Source organism: Delphinus delphis, chromosome 4 (genome assembly GCF_949987515.2).
Source record: "Delphinus delphis chromosome 4, mDelDel1.2, whole genome shotgun sequence".
Taxonomy (NCBI): Eukaryota; Metazoa; Chordata; class Mammalia; order Artiodactyla; family Delphinidae; genus Delphinus; species Delphinus delphis.
Genome location: NC_082686.1, coordinates 120,126,334 through 120,144,590, shown reverse-complemented (window position 1 = coordinate 120,144,590; position 18,257 = coordinate 120,126,334). Strand labels below are relative to the sequence as shown.

General features: G+C 43.9%; 1 protein-coding gene across 3 annotated transcripts in view; it reads left to right on the top strand.

Annotated features, from left to right (window-relative positions):
• SLC9A9 (solute carrier family 9 member A9) overlaps positions 1–18,257 on the top strand; it is a 630,944-nt gene that overhangs the window by 331,335 nt on the left and 281,352 nt on the right. For all 3 annotated transcript variants that reach the window (XM_060011384.1, XM_060011385.1, XM_060011383.1), the window contains one exon: positions 15,259–15,397. In XM_060011384.1, the coding sequence (XP_059867367.1) occupies positions 15,259–15,397 (139 nt within the window). The remainder of the gene's footprint in view (positions 1–15,258; positions 15,398–18,257) is intronic.

Genomic DNA, 18,257 nt, shown 5'->3' with positions numbered 1-18,257 from the left:
GCCGCATCTCCAGCACCTCCTTCTGACCCACCCTGGATACCAGTTTCTTCCCTTACAAACAATATGAACAATTCACTAGTTTTTAACCCATCCTACAGAGAGACATCTATATCCCAAATGCTTTTTATTACCAACATGTTACTTATTTCATAATTGAGCCATCAAGGAACATTTCTCTCCCAAATTCCCTGTTTCTCCCATGTGCTCTCATGACATATAAATAAAGACAGTAGATCTTTCAAAGATCTTGCCATGGGTGCACTGAACAAGGCCTGGGAGCTGTTGTGTCTCACACATTCTGATTGACCTAAGGAGAGCCAAGCCCTGGTAGTGGTGGTGGTGATGGTGAGTGACTTTGGATGTTTTGAATCAATAAAGTTGACATAAGCTAAACAAACCCTGAAGAGAGAGTAGGATTGATTCAAGCCACAGTTAATTTATGCTTCACGATGTTATCTGCTGTACTTCCTCTGTCATTTATTCCTGTGTAAATACAACTCTCAAAACATCCCCTTTCTCTCCAGATATACTTAGATGTCATTATTTACTGACATTCTCCCGTGCATTGCCTGCTAGCCCACAGCTGCCATATACGACCCCTACCCGAGCAGGCAGTGAGTGAAAGGCCATGGCTTAAGCACGGGGTTTCCTCCATGACCCCACTCCTGTTTCTTGTACCTTGGTCTGGTTATCTGATTTTGTCTCTTATCTCCCCTTCTGTAGATCACTGTTCGCCTCAGCTTCTGACCACTCCCTCCTTGTTCTGCCATCAGAATTTGTGTACCCCTACTTCAGTGGTATTTAACCTTTTTGAGGTCATGGAATAAATGGTGAAGGTGTATGAAAGTTAAGGACTCTCCTTCCAGCAAAGTGCTTGTGTGCATTTAAGTTGGGTTCACATCCATCCCTGGACTCCCTGAATCATTGATTCCCTGGCTGCCTTGCTGGTTGTATATATACTCATTGTGGCTTGCTCACCTGGGTCTAACTTGAAGTGTTGTACTCACCTGCCTCCACCCCAGTCCTCCACCAAGCCTTCCAGTCTGCATTTTCCTCAGCCTCTGACCTATTGTCCACCTAGATGTGCAAAACCTATCTTCTTGAACCTTTAAGACTGCTTCAGGGCCCAGGGCTCAGGGCTCTAGCCCTAGGAGCTTGTGCTCCTTCACGGCTCAGCAATGGCCTTGGTAAATGAAGTGTTCATCCTGGTGCTTGGCATCTGACTCCAAGTCTTTGTAACTATCTTTATTACATGGGTGGGAAAAACCTATTAATTGCTTGAGTTAGAAATCTCTCGATTTTTACAAATTGTATTCGTTTGAGATTCAAATATACTGTGAAGTCTACATTGTTATCCTAGATAAAGCTGTATCCTGAAGATGCAGTATCAGAGATGACTCTACTGTGGAACTTTAGCATTCTGCAATATATACTTTATAGCAACTGCTAGACACATATAATGTAATTTAAAAGCATTATGTGGAAGCAAAACCCACTTTGGTAAGATTTGCTGGTCCACAGCTCCCATGCTTCAAACATAAAATCAAAATCTGTGGAGGGGAGGCAACATACCTATGTGCTTTGCTCCCAAAGATAAACTTGTACTCAAGCAAAATTATCTGCAACTCTGTTTAGTTGCAGCTCTATTTAGGGATGCAGATTCTCAATTAGGTTGTGATTTGGGGCCCAGATGCTCACTTAATTGCTAATAAATAGAAGCACAGGAGAAGGATCTGGGAATATGAGTTGATCAGTGCAAATATTTTCTGGGAGTTGGCTTGTCACCAGGTGAAACTCCATCAGGCTGTCTCAGGAAGCTGTTTATAACAGGAGTGAGTTTTGTTTAACACAGGAATGAAAGGCACCCAGATTAGGAAAGCTTTTCATAGGACATTGTCTATGAAAAGTCCTTTGACCCAGCCAGAGGAAGCTAGTGTGTCATTCAGCCCCTCATCTCTCTGTCCTCAGCCCACAGCATCTGTGAAGCACTGCAGGCCCCAATGAAAGCAAGTGCCTGTTTTCGGATTCTTTTTATCTCTATGTAGCGTGCAGTGAGCTGTGAATTGGTGATCGCCATGAAAGCAGCTCCATCGATTTCATGATTTTTTCTTGATTGTTGCTGACCCACAATTCTATACGACTTCATTAGATACTTTCTGTTCATGAACATTTTTGCTTCAGGTATAGCAACGGGATTTCTGTGGTATGTCTATCTTGGTGTCCCCTTCTCCAGCAAGGCTGCTGGAAGTTAAACTCTGCTGGATTTGTAAAATCCGTGGATCTTTTGGTCTTAACTGTTATTAACAATTTACATGCATCTTCTTTTTTGATACTATCCCAATAACCTTCTGCTTTACAGACCTCATTAAGAAAAAATGAATTCAGTACATGATCTAACTCCAAATGTATTACTCATTCCACCTCAGAAGACTCTTATAATGTTCTGACACCTTAATTGGAATTCCTGAATGCCTCTATATTCTTAGAAGAAGAGCTCAGTTTTTATTGATTTCTTTTGAGCAAATGGTGAACGATAATCATTCCAACAGTAATATTGATATAAATAACAGCAACAACAATAATAACAGCTCACATTTATGGAGTGCTTTCTGTGTTCCAAGTAGAAGCACTGTACACGTATTAACCCAGTTAATCCCCACTCTATGAAGGAGGCACAACTGTTATTATCATCATTTTTTAGATGAAGACACTGTGACACAAGTAAGTAATTACTATAAAGAGACAGTAGTCACCACATGGCAGCACAGCGTGAACACCTGCATGAGGTGATGTGAGGCCTGAGTCGGTGCTGCCATGAACATCAAGAGACGTGAAGTGTACATTGTTTCATAACAGACTCATTCCATGTGGAGAAGAGCCCTCCATGAAGAAATCCTGGCCTCCAAGCAGCCGTAGGTGGTCAGCAAAACTCCTCATATCGAAATGAATAGATTCATTAATGCAGTTTTTTTCTTACAAATTAGTACCAGAAGTCCTAAAATCTTAACCTTCTGTGAGTAGTCTTTGCCTCTATCCTATGAACGTGAAACGTTTGTTGAGTTATTTATCTGTGTGTACACTCAGGCGACGGATCCTAGTGTTTTCCCTTCCCAGTCTACGTTGCACACGGGCTTTCACTAGTGAGACCTGAGTTGAATGGCTGCCGCTCCAGTTACTAGTGAGTTACTTGGGGCAAATGATGTACCATCCCTGAGTCTGTTTATCTCTAAAATGCAAATACTTTCTTCTTCATTACATTTTTGGAAGGATTAAATGAGGTGAGATATATAAAGTTACTTCATTTCTCTAAGCCATAGATTCCTCATCTATAAAATGGAAATCATAATAGCACCTACTTCAGGGGGTCACTGTGAGGGTTCAGTGAGATAGTGTTTATAAAAATGCTTAACATAGAGCTTGACACATAGTGAATGCTCCATAGTAACAAATACAGCGAATAATCTGTATTTTGAGTTCTCAGTAAATGTTGGAGCACCTGACCCCCTTCTCCATTTCAACCTTGGGGATTAATATTTGGTCTTTCTTACACCTGTTAATGATTGTATTTTAATTTTAACTAGATTTCCGTCTTTAGTGGCAATTAACCTACTTTTCTACATCTTTTTATATCTATTATGACTAAAAGTTTCACATATTACAGTACTCTTTGGAGCTAAGATTGCATTAGTGAGGATTAAAGGAACTGAAAAGTTGGAGAAAGGGTTGAAGTTCCCATTAGATCATGAGAATTAGTGTCTCTCTCTCTCTTTTAAATAGGTTCACAGTGGTGGGATTCAAATTCCTGTTTCTGCTTCAGAAAAGAAAGAGAGCAAACAAAATAAGAAGAGTATTTGCGAGTTATTTTATCTTTAGGACTATCTCTGATTCACTTTCCTCTCAATATTAGGTGCAAGAGAAAATTTCTCAAAGCCCGCAGACTAATACAATTCTGACAAGACTTTTCAGGCTGAATCGCAAAGTAATTTAAGATGTCCTTTCAAAGAAAATGTACATATAATTCATAACAAAGCTCCTTTAACTCTTCTTCCCTTTTAACCAATTTTAAGCTCAGAGCTCTCTTTGTCACTTTAAAGTTGGAACTTAATGGACCAGAGCCACTTAGGAATCTGTCAAAGACTTTATTCCGTGCTGAAATTTGTAACTGTTCTTGATGTCATTATCAACATGGCTCCCACCTAAATCATCGGCGCCTTCATTGCATCCCCACTGAAGTACTGCCCCTTGCTCGCTGAATACTCAGCCATTTCCAATGGCAGGATTTGGGTAGCCCAGAAAGCCAAGTACCCTCCACCCCTCTCTTGATAGTCCTGGAGGAAGCTGGAAATAGGTAGGGAGTCAATGACCCTGGGGGCGGGAGGTTTCTCGAGGCCACATTACCCAACTGTCTAGTCCATGAATTTTCTCCATAACACCCTGACAGGTAACTCTTTCATTCTATGTTTAAGTATCTCCAGCGACAGAGAACTTGACTTTTATAGATCTCATTTCGTTTTCCATCAGATCTAAGAATTAGGAAATTCTGAAATAGAATATAAAGCTGAAATCTTTCTCCCTCTGATGTTTCACTCGTGGACTTTACTTTGCCTTCTGGAAACACAAAGAACGAGGCCAGTCCTTCCTCTGCATGACCGCCTTTCAAATGCTCACTGTAGCTGTTTCTGCTAAACTCATCTATCCTTTAAACTCCCCTCCTTCCTTACTTCTTCTTCCCCACCACCCTACTCTTTCTCCTGTGGTCTGCTATGGTTTCTCAGGCTTCGTTCAGATGGTGCCACCCAGACCAAAGAAGAAAGCCCCATCTGATCCAGCCATGGGGGAGGACAACGGGACCATGCTGACTCCTGTCCAGTTTCCTCTACTGTTATTAACATAGCCTTCACCTGGAATGTTCTATACCATGCTCCCCTACCCCAAACCCTCCAGTGGATGCCCTTTCACCCCTAGAGGAAAATTCTAAGTCCTAAGAAAGTCCCGAAAACTTCCACAAGACCTGGCCCCAGCCCAGTCTCCAGCCCTGTCTCCTACCACTTTCCCCTTGCCCATTCCCCTCCAGCCACACTGCCTCTGCTTCAAGGACTAGAAAACTCTCCCCACTCTTTTCATGCAGGACTCCACTTAATAATGTTTCTCAGAGAAGCCTTTCCTGACCATCCTAAGTAAAACAGCACCCTCATCACTCTCTATTCCATCCCTTCACGCTGCTTTCTTTTTCTTTTCTGTCTCCTCTGCCCTTAAATCGTATGTTTACTTGCTTAGCTATTTATTACGTTGATTTCTCCACTGGAACGTAAGGAACATGAGGTCAGAAGGTTTGTTGTGTTCCCTGCTGGATCTTTAGTGTCTAGAAAAATGTCTGCACATAGTAGGTGCTCAAGAAACATTTGTTGTTAGAATGAATCCATTAATTCAGCCTGAGATCATATTATTCTGGGGGCAGCCATGATATACTAACTCATACTTCCCACAAAATTCTCCGTGTCTTGTGGTGCCACACGTCAAAATGGCAAAGTGATATTTGTCAAGGATTTGGAAAAATCACTGTTTGGTGTGAATTTGGACCCTAAGGGAGCGGTCATTAACTAAACAGTCCTTCAGAAGCTGCAAGAGTTCATTAATGTGCCTCCTGAAACACAGCCCTTGACCCTGCAGGGCTGTTGCCCTTGGGAAGGTGAGACCCTGTGGTTCTAACTCAAGCTCAGTGAACTTCTGGCCAGAACCACTTATTATTAAAAGGCAACTTTTCTAACTTCCCAGGGTGCCTGGAATGCCCCCAATTCCTGAAGTCATTATGTTTTACAGCAGGTTCTCTTGACAGAACTTCATCAGCCTTTGGCAGGACATAAGCCAGAATAATGGGCAAGCAGATGCCAGAATGAATTCCAATGTGTTCACACAATTCTTGCCCCCATAAAATCAATTCCTTATTCATAATTAAGCAACTTCTTGAGAAAGTGCAGGTTGGTAGAGTTATTAAAAGGTAAATAATAGATAAGAATCCACTTGTTTCTTTTTCGGGAGGGGAGATAAACAATTTTAAACACAAAATAGCACTGTAATTAGTTTTTCTTCTACTTTCTTCCCTGTGAAACTCAGGGCCAATCAAACAGAGCAGCTTTTACAAGTTTCTATCACCCCTCTATGTTGCATTTCTCCTTAAAATGTATCCTTCAGAGCGGAATGACAAGGCAACTCTAGATAGATGGGGAGGAAAGAAACTAGAAGCATCCGGACATAAAGGTCACAAGATGCATCATCCTGTGGGTTTTTGCCTGTTTTCCAAACTGGGTTTAGGAAGCAGACCTGAAACAAAAGTTGCTAAATGCCTCCCTACTAAAAGGAGCATCAGTGGTCCCCAGCACTTAGAACCACACACCTCCCAACAGGCTTAATTGGCAACAGAATCAGCCTCATTTCCTCCAATTCCTGCCGCATCTCCTTGGTCTCAAAACAGTGTATGAAAGGAGTGGGAAAGAAAGGGGGTCCTCCTTGGAGAGACTGCAGTGTTTGAGGTGTGAAGCTGTCACCCCTCCCCGTGAGGGAGCTTCCTCTCCCCTAAGTCAAGTGGAAGGAACGCCACTGGAATCACCCCAATAGATGGAGGCTGCCTGCAAGAGGAAGGCTGCCAGCTTGTCCCCAGGGGAGGAACTGCAGAGGGGCTGAGCCCCTCTCAAAATAGAGCAGGGAAGGAGATTCTTGGATGTGTCTTCTTGGAGTGAGAGAGCAGAAGAACACAGGGACTGGCCTACAGATTTCTGGAAGGAGTCAGCTGGAGTCCTCTGTGTCAGCAGGACCTGAAGACTCCCTAGTTTGCTGTGTTTGGGGAGTGGGCAAGGTGAGCCCTCCTAGAAGAGTGCTCCATGGTCCATGGAGGGTGCTCAGGGGTGCCCCAACTAAAGGGGACTGGAGATCAAGGGAGGTGTGAGAGCCACCGAATTCCCCAAGTGGACCCTGATCCAAGCCATAGAAAAGGGCTGGGAATATATACAGCTGGCAGGGCAGAAGGAAAACTGAATGGTCCCTGTGAGGAGATTCTTCATAAATTGGAGGTGCCACCATGTCAGCAGGGGCTTCCAAGAAACGGACCAAGCAGGGACAAGAGTGAGGCCAGGGACCCTGTCCATTGTGGCCAAACAATTGGCCACAAAAGGTGGAGAGCTTGGCTCCCCATCACTCCTCCATGCCTCTAACACCAGGGGGCGCTGGTGCTCAGGAGGGAGGTGGAGGGGAGCATTCCTGAGCACTTTCTTTGCTTTGTTTTTTTTGGCTGCGTCGGGTTTTTGTTGCTGTGCGTGGGCTTTCTCTAGTTGCAGTGAGCGGGGCTACTCTTCCTTGTGGTGCGCGGGCTTCTCATTACGGTGGCTTCTCTTGCTGCGGAGCACGGGCTCTAGACTCACGGGCTTCAGTAGTTGTGGCACGCGGGCTCTAGAGCACAGGCTCAGTAGTTGTGGTGCACGGGCTTAGTTGCTCCGCGGCATGTGGGATCTTCCTGGACCAGGGCTTGAACCCACGTCCCCTGCATTGGCAGGCAGATTCTTAACCACTGTGCCACCAAGTGTGCCACTCCTCCCTTTCAAGTCATCCTGCCTGCTGCTCTAGAATATTCTGCAGGGAGAAGAAGAAGCTTGCTTTGAAGATTTAGGTTTTAAGCTGGACAGCACTAAGTTGTGATAACCGAAAGGAACTGAATAATGGAATTTGACCAAGACATCATTGATGAAACTATACACCCAGCACAAAGAAGGATTCAATATAGTACAGTTGGAGGAATCAAGAGCTCTGTAATAAACTGGTGCTAGTAGTTTAAATTTTTTTGTTAGGGATTAAAGATTTGGCAGAGAAAATGGAAGGTCCTTTTTGTATATCTTTGGCTATAGTAATCATCTTCCCATCTTTTTCTTGATTACATTCATAGAAATTCAAAAAGGGATGTGATGTATATGCTTAAAACTTTCCTTTTAAAATTTTAAAGTGGCATTGATTCATGTTAACAAGAGAAGTGAGACTGGACCGGGAGATAAGAGAAGCAGGTTGTCCCAATCAGGCACCCAGAATATTGAGTAGATTGTGGGAGTTGGGAGGACCTGTCAGAGGCGAACATCATTATGAAGGAAGGCTGCCCAGGAGCTTGAGGTTGTTGAGTAGTTTCTGTGAGGGAAAATAATGGGGAAAATATTTTAGCAGTAGCAGTAAAGAGTAACAGGAGTGGGTGGTGATGGAAGCTGGGTGGTCTTGAGAAAGATTGTAAGCATCAGGAGAGCGATGACTCCGTAGGGTCCAGAATGGGAAGATGGCCAGAGTTTTGGAAGGGATGGCATTGGCGGCAGTGATGGTGCTTCCATTTATAGAATACTTTCTATACATGATCTCATCTTCACTCTCAGCATGATTGCAATAAATTCTTCCCTACTCCCTCTTCTTTCGTTTCCTCCTCGCCCCCCTTCTCCTTCTTCCTCATGGCTGGCATTTATTGAGCATACGTGCCACATGCCATTCTACACAAAACAATTTGTATGATCAAATGATCCCTGATACCAAGAGATTCTAGACCAAAGACCAGTCAGAGTGTGAGAGAGACAGGTGATGACATCTCAGTTCTGTTTTGGTTGAGGTACTCATTAGACATCTAGTTTGGGATACTTCTTTTAGAACTAAACCAATCTCTCAGTTTGAGAAAGAGACAGAAAGACAGACAAACAACACAATGATGAAGAAGAAAGAGAAGAAGAGGAAGGGGGAGGGGGAGGAAGATGGGTTATTTGAAGAAGGATGATTAACTTAAGAAATGCTTATGTAGTTCTTACTATGTGCCAGGTACCATTTTGAATGCTTTATAAACATTAACTGATTGACTTCTCATAGCAACCTTCTGTGATATGTACTATTATTATCATCCTCATTTTAGTATCATTTTTTAAATTATCATCATCATAGGAAACTGAGGTGCATATAGTCTAAGTAACTTGGTCAAGTTCACACAGCCGGTAAGTGGCAGAGCTGAGATTTCAACCCAGATCTCAGATTCAGATACTATGCCCTTAACGCTACCTAAGTTGCCAGGGGGGTTCCTGTAGGAACATCGTAAAGATGAAAAGATGGGTTGTTGAGAAACACTGGAGTTTCGATGGTGTCTGTGAGTCTTAAACGATACAGCGAAGGGCTTCCCTGGTGGCGCAGTGGTTGAGAGTCCGCCTGCCGATGCAGGGGACATGGGTTCGTGCCCCGGTCCGGGAGGATCCCACATGCCGTGGAACGGCTGGGCCCGTGAGCCATGGCCGCTGAGCCTGCGCGTCCGGAGCCTGTGCTCCGCAACGGGAGAGGCCACAACACTGAGAGGCCTGCGTAACTCAAAAAAAAAAAAAAAAAAAAAGAAGATACAGCGAGCAGTGTGATCCTTATTCATGTGGCTATCATCAAAGGAATTTAGGATATTTCATCCATTTCAAAAATTTTGAATAAAAGATACGCATATTTATTTCTGAGACTGTATGCAATACACTACCATCAAAATAGTTTTTGGTGAATAATCTGTTCCTGAACAGAATGATTCAGAATCAATAACCTGGACTAATATCCAATTTATAAGATGAATATTTAAACACCACTGTGTATTTCCGGTCATGTCATTTTCAAGGATATTGGTTCTATCCAACTCAAACATTGTTTTCCAGAAATCTGCAGATCACAGATCTATCTTCACCAGCATGTGCTATAAACAGTGTCTCTTCAGAGTGGTGTCCCTCTGAAGGGACAAGGGCAAGCACCACACAGATTAGCAGAAAGTCCAGTTCCTCTTGCCTGCCTCTCCCGCTCTGATATTTGCATCCGCTAATGGTTCAAGCATCTCCCTTGGTGCACGGGAGGAGGTATTTCCTTTTTAAGTCCAAAGTGCTGAAACCGTTAGAACATGATCTTCTGTCCTTTCTCAGGTTGAAGGTAGAGAACTCTACAGATGCTACCCAAACCCTTGGTCATTTCCGAAAACACCCTCTGCAACTGCTGCTCCATAATCCAGAGGCTTAGTGTTGAAGCTGAAAACCAGAGCCCAGAGAGATGCCTCCTTTCCAGGGCTTAGAGCCTGGAGGAACAACTTCCTAAAATCCTGGCAGTCAGGAGAGATACAATGTCTCTGGGACATAAGGCCCCTGCTTTCTTTGCCTCACTCCTCACCAGCAGCCAGAGGGCTTTGCCTGCAGAATGTCCTCTGCTAAACTTGGGGAGATGTAACTCAAGTTCAGTCTCCTGGCCTGTTCTTGTCCTGGAGCACATCCCTGTCCAGGCTGCTGAGGACGCTCCTTTCCTCCTTAATCCACGGACCCAAGAGCCCCGCGCAAAACGTGACAACCTACTGGCGTCACTTCTATGGCCGTTTCCTCCCTGGAGACCCTGCTGTTCCCATGCAAAAGTGACTTTTCCCTCTGCAGCAACCTAGAAGCACAGTGTGCTGGGAGGGGACCCACACCCCATCGGCCCGTAGTTGGAACCAAGGCCTTGTTCAGCCACAGCGCTCTGCCCTCTTTCATTGTGAGCCTGTGGAAGTTCTTAGCAGAATGATGATGATCATGGCAGTGATGGTGATGATGGCCAGCATTCATTGAGAGCCTATTTTTTGTGCACATGATCAACACTCAATGAATGGCCCTACAACCTATAAGATAAATATATAGGCGTTGTGGGTTTTTTTTAATCTTAATCGGGTTTTTTTGGCCACATCCTGAGGCATGCTGGATCTTAGTTCCCCAACCAGGGATCGAAACCGTGCCCCCTGCAATGGAAACATGGAGTCTTAACCACTGGACTGCCAGGGAAGTCCCTCTTATTTTTTTTTATAGGTTTTTAAATGTACCTCATATTCTCACACATTTCTGTGGGATACGTAATGTTATGGCCATTTTATAGACTTTGAAACAGAGCCTGAGTGATGGAGTAACTTAACCAAGGCCATACAGCCAATAAGGATGAGATCTTTGACGCTCAAGCTAAGAGTCTCCAGTGTTAACTTCAAGCTTGCATTGATAACCCTAAAAGTACCCACGACATGACTACATATAGTCAATGCCTAATAAAAACTCTTGTAGATGATGATCATTTGAAAGATGACTAGCTTTTGCAAGCCTCTTCTCCTCCTGCATTTCTTCCTTATTTCCTTCCTGCTTTCCAGTCAGCCTGCCCTCGTTCCCTCAACCTGTATATAGCCTGTCACGGGCCGGGCATCAGGCTGTGTCCTGGGCATAGAAGCAGGACAAAGACCCAGGCCAGGCCTAGCAAAGCTGAAGTCCAGGAGCAGAAGGCAGGCACGAAAGCAGGTTTCCAGGAGGAGCCCTGCGTCTCACCTGCTAGTGGGATGGGAGAGGAGGGCTCTGTCGCCCCATGCAAGGTGCTCCACACTCTCCTGGCACATGGGAGAGTGCTTCTCGTGTTCCACCCACACATGGAACCCAAGGTTCTGGTGCCTGAACTCCTATTGCCCTTCGAATCAGAACCACACTCACTCAACGGTCCTGATGTGGGTTCATGTTTGCCTCCCAACAAGATCACTTTTTCAAGGGAGAAACAAGAAATCTACATTTTGAACTTAGTAGCTATATGATCTTCATTTCTCTGACTCTTCGTTTCTGTATTTTATTTTTAAAAAGGAGGGGGGAGAAAAGAAAGAAAAAGACGGATGACCATATACCTGCCCTAATTACCTGGCAGAGATGTTATAGGATCAAATACAGTTATAATGCAGGCATAAGAGGACTAAATATTACATAAATGTGAGGGCTTTTGTGTATTCTTAAGGTGGGATTTAAAGCTCTGAGTGATGCCAGCTACCTGCCTTTACCCCTCCACCAGTGCCCACATATATGCTGCCAGGCTCCAGCCATCACTATATAGTTCCAGGTTGAAGTACCCTCAACTCTCCTGCCTCCTTGCCTTTGCTTCCACCCTTTCCACTACCTGGAATGCCTGCTGCCCATCACTGACTGTTGACTTGATCAAATGCCATTCCCTCTATTCTAAACTAGTGCCCCTTTCCTCATTTGCCCCATTAAATGTTGCACATCTCTCACAATCACTCTCAGCACTGTGCCTGACATGAGCTAGCTGTCTTCTCTATCTTAGACTTCTCCGCCTATGCCTTGCAGACGGTCAGTAAAATGTTTGTTGACTCAAGTTCTGCTTCTCCTTTCCATGCCCTTCCTTCCCTGCCTGCCCGCCACTCCCTGCATCGAATCCATCACCTGGTACGTAGCAGGTACCCCATGCATCTCGACTAACATCCTGAAGTGCTTTAGGGCTGGCAAATCAATGAACGAGTCTCCATAGGTCAAGGAGAATTAAGTAAGCTCTTCCCTTCAGTTCAATCAGATCTCACAGGGAAGGTATGAAATTTGGCTGCACCCTTTTGGGTGGGGATCAGACAGAGCCCAGGAAGAAAACAGCATCTCCCAAAATGCAGACTATGAACCAGTGGAGATACCCAGATGATTTTAGGTGACACCAAGGGGAACTTTGTTTTTCAAATTTAATAATTACATAATCTCATGTGTATTAAAAAGCAATATATGAAGCAACTCAAAACTATGATTTCGTAAATATTATTTAATAAAAGCTTTTGCATTTGAATAAAAATGAGTTGATTTAAGAACAAACATTACATAAGTAATGATACAGAATATGGCCAAAAGAAGTGATGGCGGTGCTTCAAGCTAGGGAAGCATCGGGACAGAGAAAACACTTCCAGCGAGTGCAAAGGTGAAGATGGGGTTGAAGAGATGCCTGTTCTGAGGATCAGATCTGCTGGGAGCAGCCTTAGGAATTAACAGAATTATTTACAAAACTGTGTTACTGTGCAAAAACCTTTGTTTGGAAGACAGATAGCAACTGGAATGTTTCCTCATCACTACTGTTTTTTTTTTACACACGCAGCCATGGGCACCAAGTTTCCGAATGGCCATGGGGTTTTACACCCTTTCCCAGGACTGTCAGCTATAAAGGACCCAAATATGGGTTTGCTTTTCCTTTTTATTCTGCAAAGCACAACACTTTACAGAAAGAAGAACACTTCAAAGGCAATCCCTTTCTCATATACATAACAGGGCTCCATTTGAGATCCACATTCATCTTCCTTATCCAATTACATGATCAAAGCAGAAGTGTTTGAAACAACCTAATCAAAAACTGGGCAGAAGACCTAAATAGACGTTTCTCCAAAGAAGACATACAGATGGCCAACAGGCACGTGAAAAGCTGCTCGGCATTACTAATTACTAGAGAAATGCAAATCAAAACTACAATGAGGTATCACCTCACACAAGTTTGAATGGGCATCATCAGAAAATCTACAAACAACAAATGCTGGAGAGGGTGTGGAGAAAAGGGAACCCTCTTGCACTGTTGGTGGGAATGTAAATTGATACAGCCACAATGAGAACAGTATGGAGGTTCCTTAAAAAACTAAACATAGAATCACCATATGACCCAGCAATCCCACTACTGGGCATATACCCAGAGAAAACCATAATTCAAGAAGACACATGCACCCCAATGTTCATTGCAGCACTACTTACAATAGCCGGGTCATGGAAGAAACCTAAATGCCCATCGACAGACAAATGGATAAAGAAGATGTGGTCCACATATACAGTGGAATATTACTCAGCCATAAAAAGGAACGAAATTGGGTCATTTGTAGAGATGTGGATGGATCTAGAGACTGTCATACAGAGTGAAATAAGTCAGAAAGAGGAAAACAAATATCGTATATTAACGCATATATGTGGAACCTAGAAAAATGGTACAGATGAACCGGTTTGCAGGGCAGAAATAGAGACACAGATGTAGAGAACAAACGTATGGACACCAAGGGGTGAAAGTGGTGGTGTGATGAATTGGGAGATTGGGATTGACATATATACACTAATATGTATAAAATGGGTAACTAATAAGAACCTGCTGTATAAAAAAATAAATAAAATTCAAAAAAAAAAAGCAGAAGTGTTTGGCCTACTTTGGGGGTTTAAAGATATCCAGGGAAAAACTAGAAACATTTAAAACTACCTTTTTTATGCCACACATTTTCCTGGAGGAGAATTGGAACCCACTCCCCCTGTTCTCTCTTAACTAGTCTTTAGACACAAAAAGTCAGGTCAGAGAGTTAACGTACTCTCATCATCCAAGTCACAAGAGATTCAGTTACATCTCTGTAAAATCCTATCTAATCTCAAGTCAGTGTGTCTGGTGTACTGTTTGCTCTCTAAGAGCTACAAGGTCCCTCCCAGCAGCCGCTGAGAAAGTATTGATTTTGTCTGATTAGCTTTAAAGACCTTGTATTAAAATAAAAACTGCAAAAAAAAATCTGAAAAGTTACTTCATTAGTCTCCCGAAAGCTACTGGTTCTAGCACATCTGTTCATTTTGATGCTACAATACGGAGCTCATGTTTCCTAAAATAGGACACACCTTGTCCCTTACATTAACACTGTGGGATTGGAGGCCCTGGTTACAAAAAGAAAATAGCAAATATGACATCCTCAAAACTATTTAAGTGAACAGACTGCCTACTGGTGGATTGATTTTTCTCTGTGGATGTAAATCTGTTGGCAGCCATCAGAATTGGGGTGTAAAAGATGACCTTAGGCAGCTGCTGCCATTTGTTTCAGGGGGAAAATGAGGGGTTTGTCTCTCCCCAGGGGTTAATACTGTGATGCTCTGAACGTCCTCTGGGCTCCGCTTCTGAAGGGTTACACTGGAGAGGAGCAATGTTTTGTGGTTTATGACAAGATCACAGCAGAATATTTTGTGCATGCTGTGATTTGTATCATCCATTTGTGCACAGGCCATAAAAGTGCACTTTTTATCAGGAACATTTGTGAATATTTAACAGCACTGAAGACATATGGCCACTAAATAATTCACAGTTATCTATCTCCTCAGCAGATTCCTTATACGCCTACCATGTTTTAATGCCTAGTTTGCTCAGAAACAATATTCCTTACGACCCTTCCTATATAAAAATGTTTACTGATGGGCAGCAATATATAGATACCATGGGATTGGGTTGTAAGGAAGCGGAAAGCTTTCTGCCTTCTCCACCTCTCTCTGTCCACATCTGTTTCCCCTGAAAGCTTCCAACCAGCACCTAGCCTCATAGGAAAACGTGCCCTTCCCAAAAGTGGGTGCTAAATTCTGACTTCTGGTGTTTGGGCCATGAGATGGGAGTCGCTGACTAACCGTCACCCTCTTCTCGTTTCAGTTCTATATCCATTTACAGTCCCAAGGAGAATCCGAATGCATTTGATGCTGCCGCATTCTTCCAGTCCGTGGGGAATTTCCTGGGGATCTTCGCCGGCTCATTTGCAATGGGGTCTGCGTATGCTGTTGTCACGGCACTGATATCCTTTGTCCTGTGTGGAAAGCTGGGGACTGTTCAGAGCAGTCAACTTCCCCGGAATGTTTCTGAGGACTGACAAATTCCAGGCTAGGAAATGGTTAGATAGTCTCGTTCGAGCGCAGTACGGCACCACTGGAGCCGTCTTGGTTCCGAGCCACCCCTCGAAGCACAGGTCGGTACCAGTGGAAGAGGGGCCCAGGCTCTTTTCCTGTCCAAGGCCAGTTCTAGCACTGCTCATACTGTCTGACCCTAGGATAGCAACAGTCTTAAAAAAATTCCCACCTAGGAATATAGGTGACCAGAGGGTATCAGGCTTGGATATATTAAGGTCAAGAGGAAGAACTGAAGATCTAAGGTCAAGAATAAAGCATGATTGACTGGGAATGATAAACTAAGTGTTCTCTGCCTCCTTTTCAAACTTGTAGCAAGCACTAGTTCACAGGGTTGGCCAAGCCAAAGATGACTGTGAGTTTAAACGAGCATGCATAGCTCTTTTATGGAAGGGGAACAGCAAGCCAAGCAGAAATGTTTGCCATATCCAGGCAAGTGTGTCATCTTACTCCCTCTTTTTCAGCAGAGAGGTGGGAGGATGGGTAAAGTTCCTAGAGGATTTGAGCCAGGGAAAGAAGCTGGTCTGGTGAGCTCTTCACTCACAGCAGTTGGATGGGGGCAAAAATAAGTCAGATTTGAAGAGGAAAGCCAGAGAAGGCTAATGTCAAGTGTTAACTGAGGCTACAGAGAAGAGGCAGAACAAAGGACCAGAGACCTTGGGGGGGGGAAGAGAAGTAAGAAAGGAGAAAGATGCAAGAAGGGTCAGGGATCAAGGCAAGGAAAGCAAAATGTTGGGGTCTCTTTTCATGAGGACTAGCCTAACAGTTCACTGAACAACTGCTAAAAGGCTAGGTTCTACTAAAGTTTTCTAAGATAAGTCAGAACATGAATAAAACATGGACTCTGCCTTCAACTAATGACGAACTTAGAAAGACAAGCTCTACAGTAAGAGTTGGATGGAACGTGAGTGCTAAAGCTGCAGAGCCACCTTAGTAAGATTATAAAAATTCAAATGCTGATGAGGCCACTGTGTCCGGGATAGTCCAATAGACTCTTGGCCAATCTTATGATTCTGGAAAATCATCTGAAAAGCAGTATTTACATGCAGAGTAGGACCTGGGCTTGACCTGAAAAATGGGTAGGATACAGGCAAAAGCCACATGATAAGAGATTCAGGAGAAGACCAGCATTCATGAAGGTGTGGCGGAGGGGGCACTGCCGTGGCACATGGCAGTTGTGCCTGAAAGGACCTGAGGGCTCAGGCTGGTGAGCGGTGGAAGATGAGGGGACACAGGCGGGATGGAGTCAGCTTGTGGAGTATCTTGGAGTGTTATTCAAAGGAGCCTGGGCATCTTTCTATAGTCCACAGAGAGGCACACAATGAAAGTCCTGTTTTTAAAACATAAATAAGGAACTGGTATGTAGGGTGAATGAGAGAAGGAAGATTAAGATCAAGGAAAACTGTGATGACAACCTGTGGGGGGTGGAAATCGGGAAGGAGGCCAATGTTTAGAAGAAGCTCTAGGACTTAGTGATTGGTTGGTGCTAAGAGATAAGGAAGAGGAGAGAATCAAAAGACCACCCCAAAGTCATGTCCTGGAAACCCTGGAGAATGTCAACTCCATTGACAAAAGTAAGTCGGAAAAGGTAGGGCTGACTTCCAACTGAAAATAATGATTAACAATCTACCCAGTACTATAGACATGTCAGGCCCCCTACTACTTGTTTTACATGCAATAACTCATTTAACCTTCACAATGGTCATATCTTTTTTTACTGGACACTGGAGCTTAGAAAGGGTAAGCTATTGCCCAAGGTCATACAGCTTGGAAGTAGAGCCAAGATCAAACCCAAGGAGTGAAACCGAGAGACAGACCATGCTCTTGATCACTACTCCCTGTTGCCTCTTAATTATTAAGTGGAATGACGATGGAGGTCACATGTTGTTTGGAGTAGAGTAATAGTAATGATCACAACATTTAGTGAATGTCTAGCATGGGCCTTTATATATATCTTCTTATTCGAATTAACCCTGTAAGACACCGGGTTACACAGGAGGAAATCGAGGCTCAAGAAGGTTAAGTAGCTCACTCTGAGTCACATATCAGTAATAATGGACATGATATTAATTATGTCATCTTACATATGTTCAGAACTGTACCACGTGCCAGCCATTGTCCTTAGTATTTTGCATAGATTATCTCAGATAGTTTTTATAAGAACCCTGGCAGGGAGATACTGTTATTCCCCCAATTTTCAGCTGAAGAAACTGACATATAAGGTTAGGCAACTTGTCTAAGTCCACACAGCTAGGACATTTCAGGGCAGGGGTTTAAAACCAGGCCTTTGGTCCCAGGGACAGCACGAGGTGGAAGGGCTGAGATTGGAACTTTTTTCTGCCCAGTGTGCAAGGAATGTATGGACACATAAGTAAACAAATTGATAAGGAAGGTAAAAATTCCTGGAGGTTGGAAGTCTGCTCTGATATTGGACCAGATCTGGGGAAAGGGGTGGAGAAAAGGAAGAGACAGGGCCTCAGTAATAGTGGCAACACCTGATGGCCTTGGGTCACAAACTCAGGCTCTGAAGGAGACAGGGGCACAGTCCATTCCTCCACCATAACCACCTGGATACCTTGTCCACAATGAGGCAGAGGCTCCTCAGATTGTGGACCCCTGGGCTCCGGACAAGCTTAGGGCTTGACTCAGAACTGAACAACTTTCTGGAGGCCATGGAAAGAGAAGAACACTTTACGCCCAGTTGGTATTCTGTCACTCAAATCGGCCTGAGCCTTCTCTTTACAACAAACT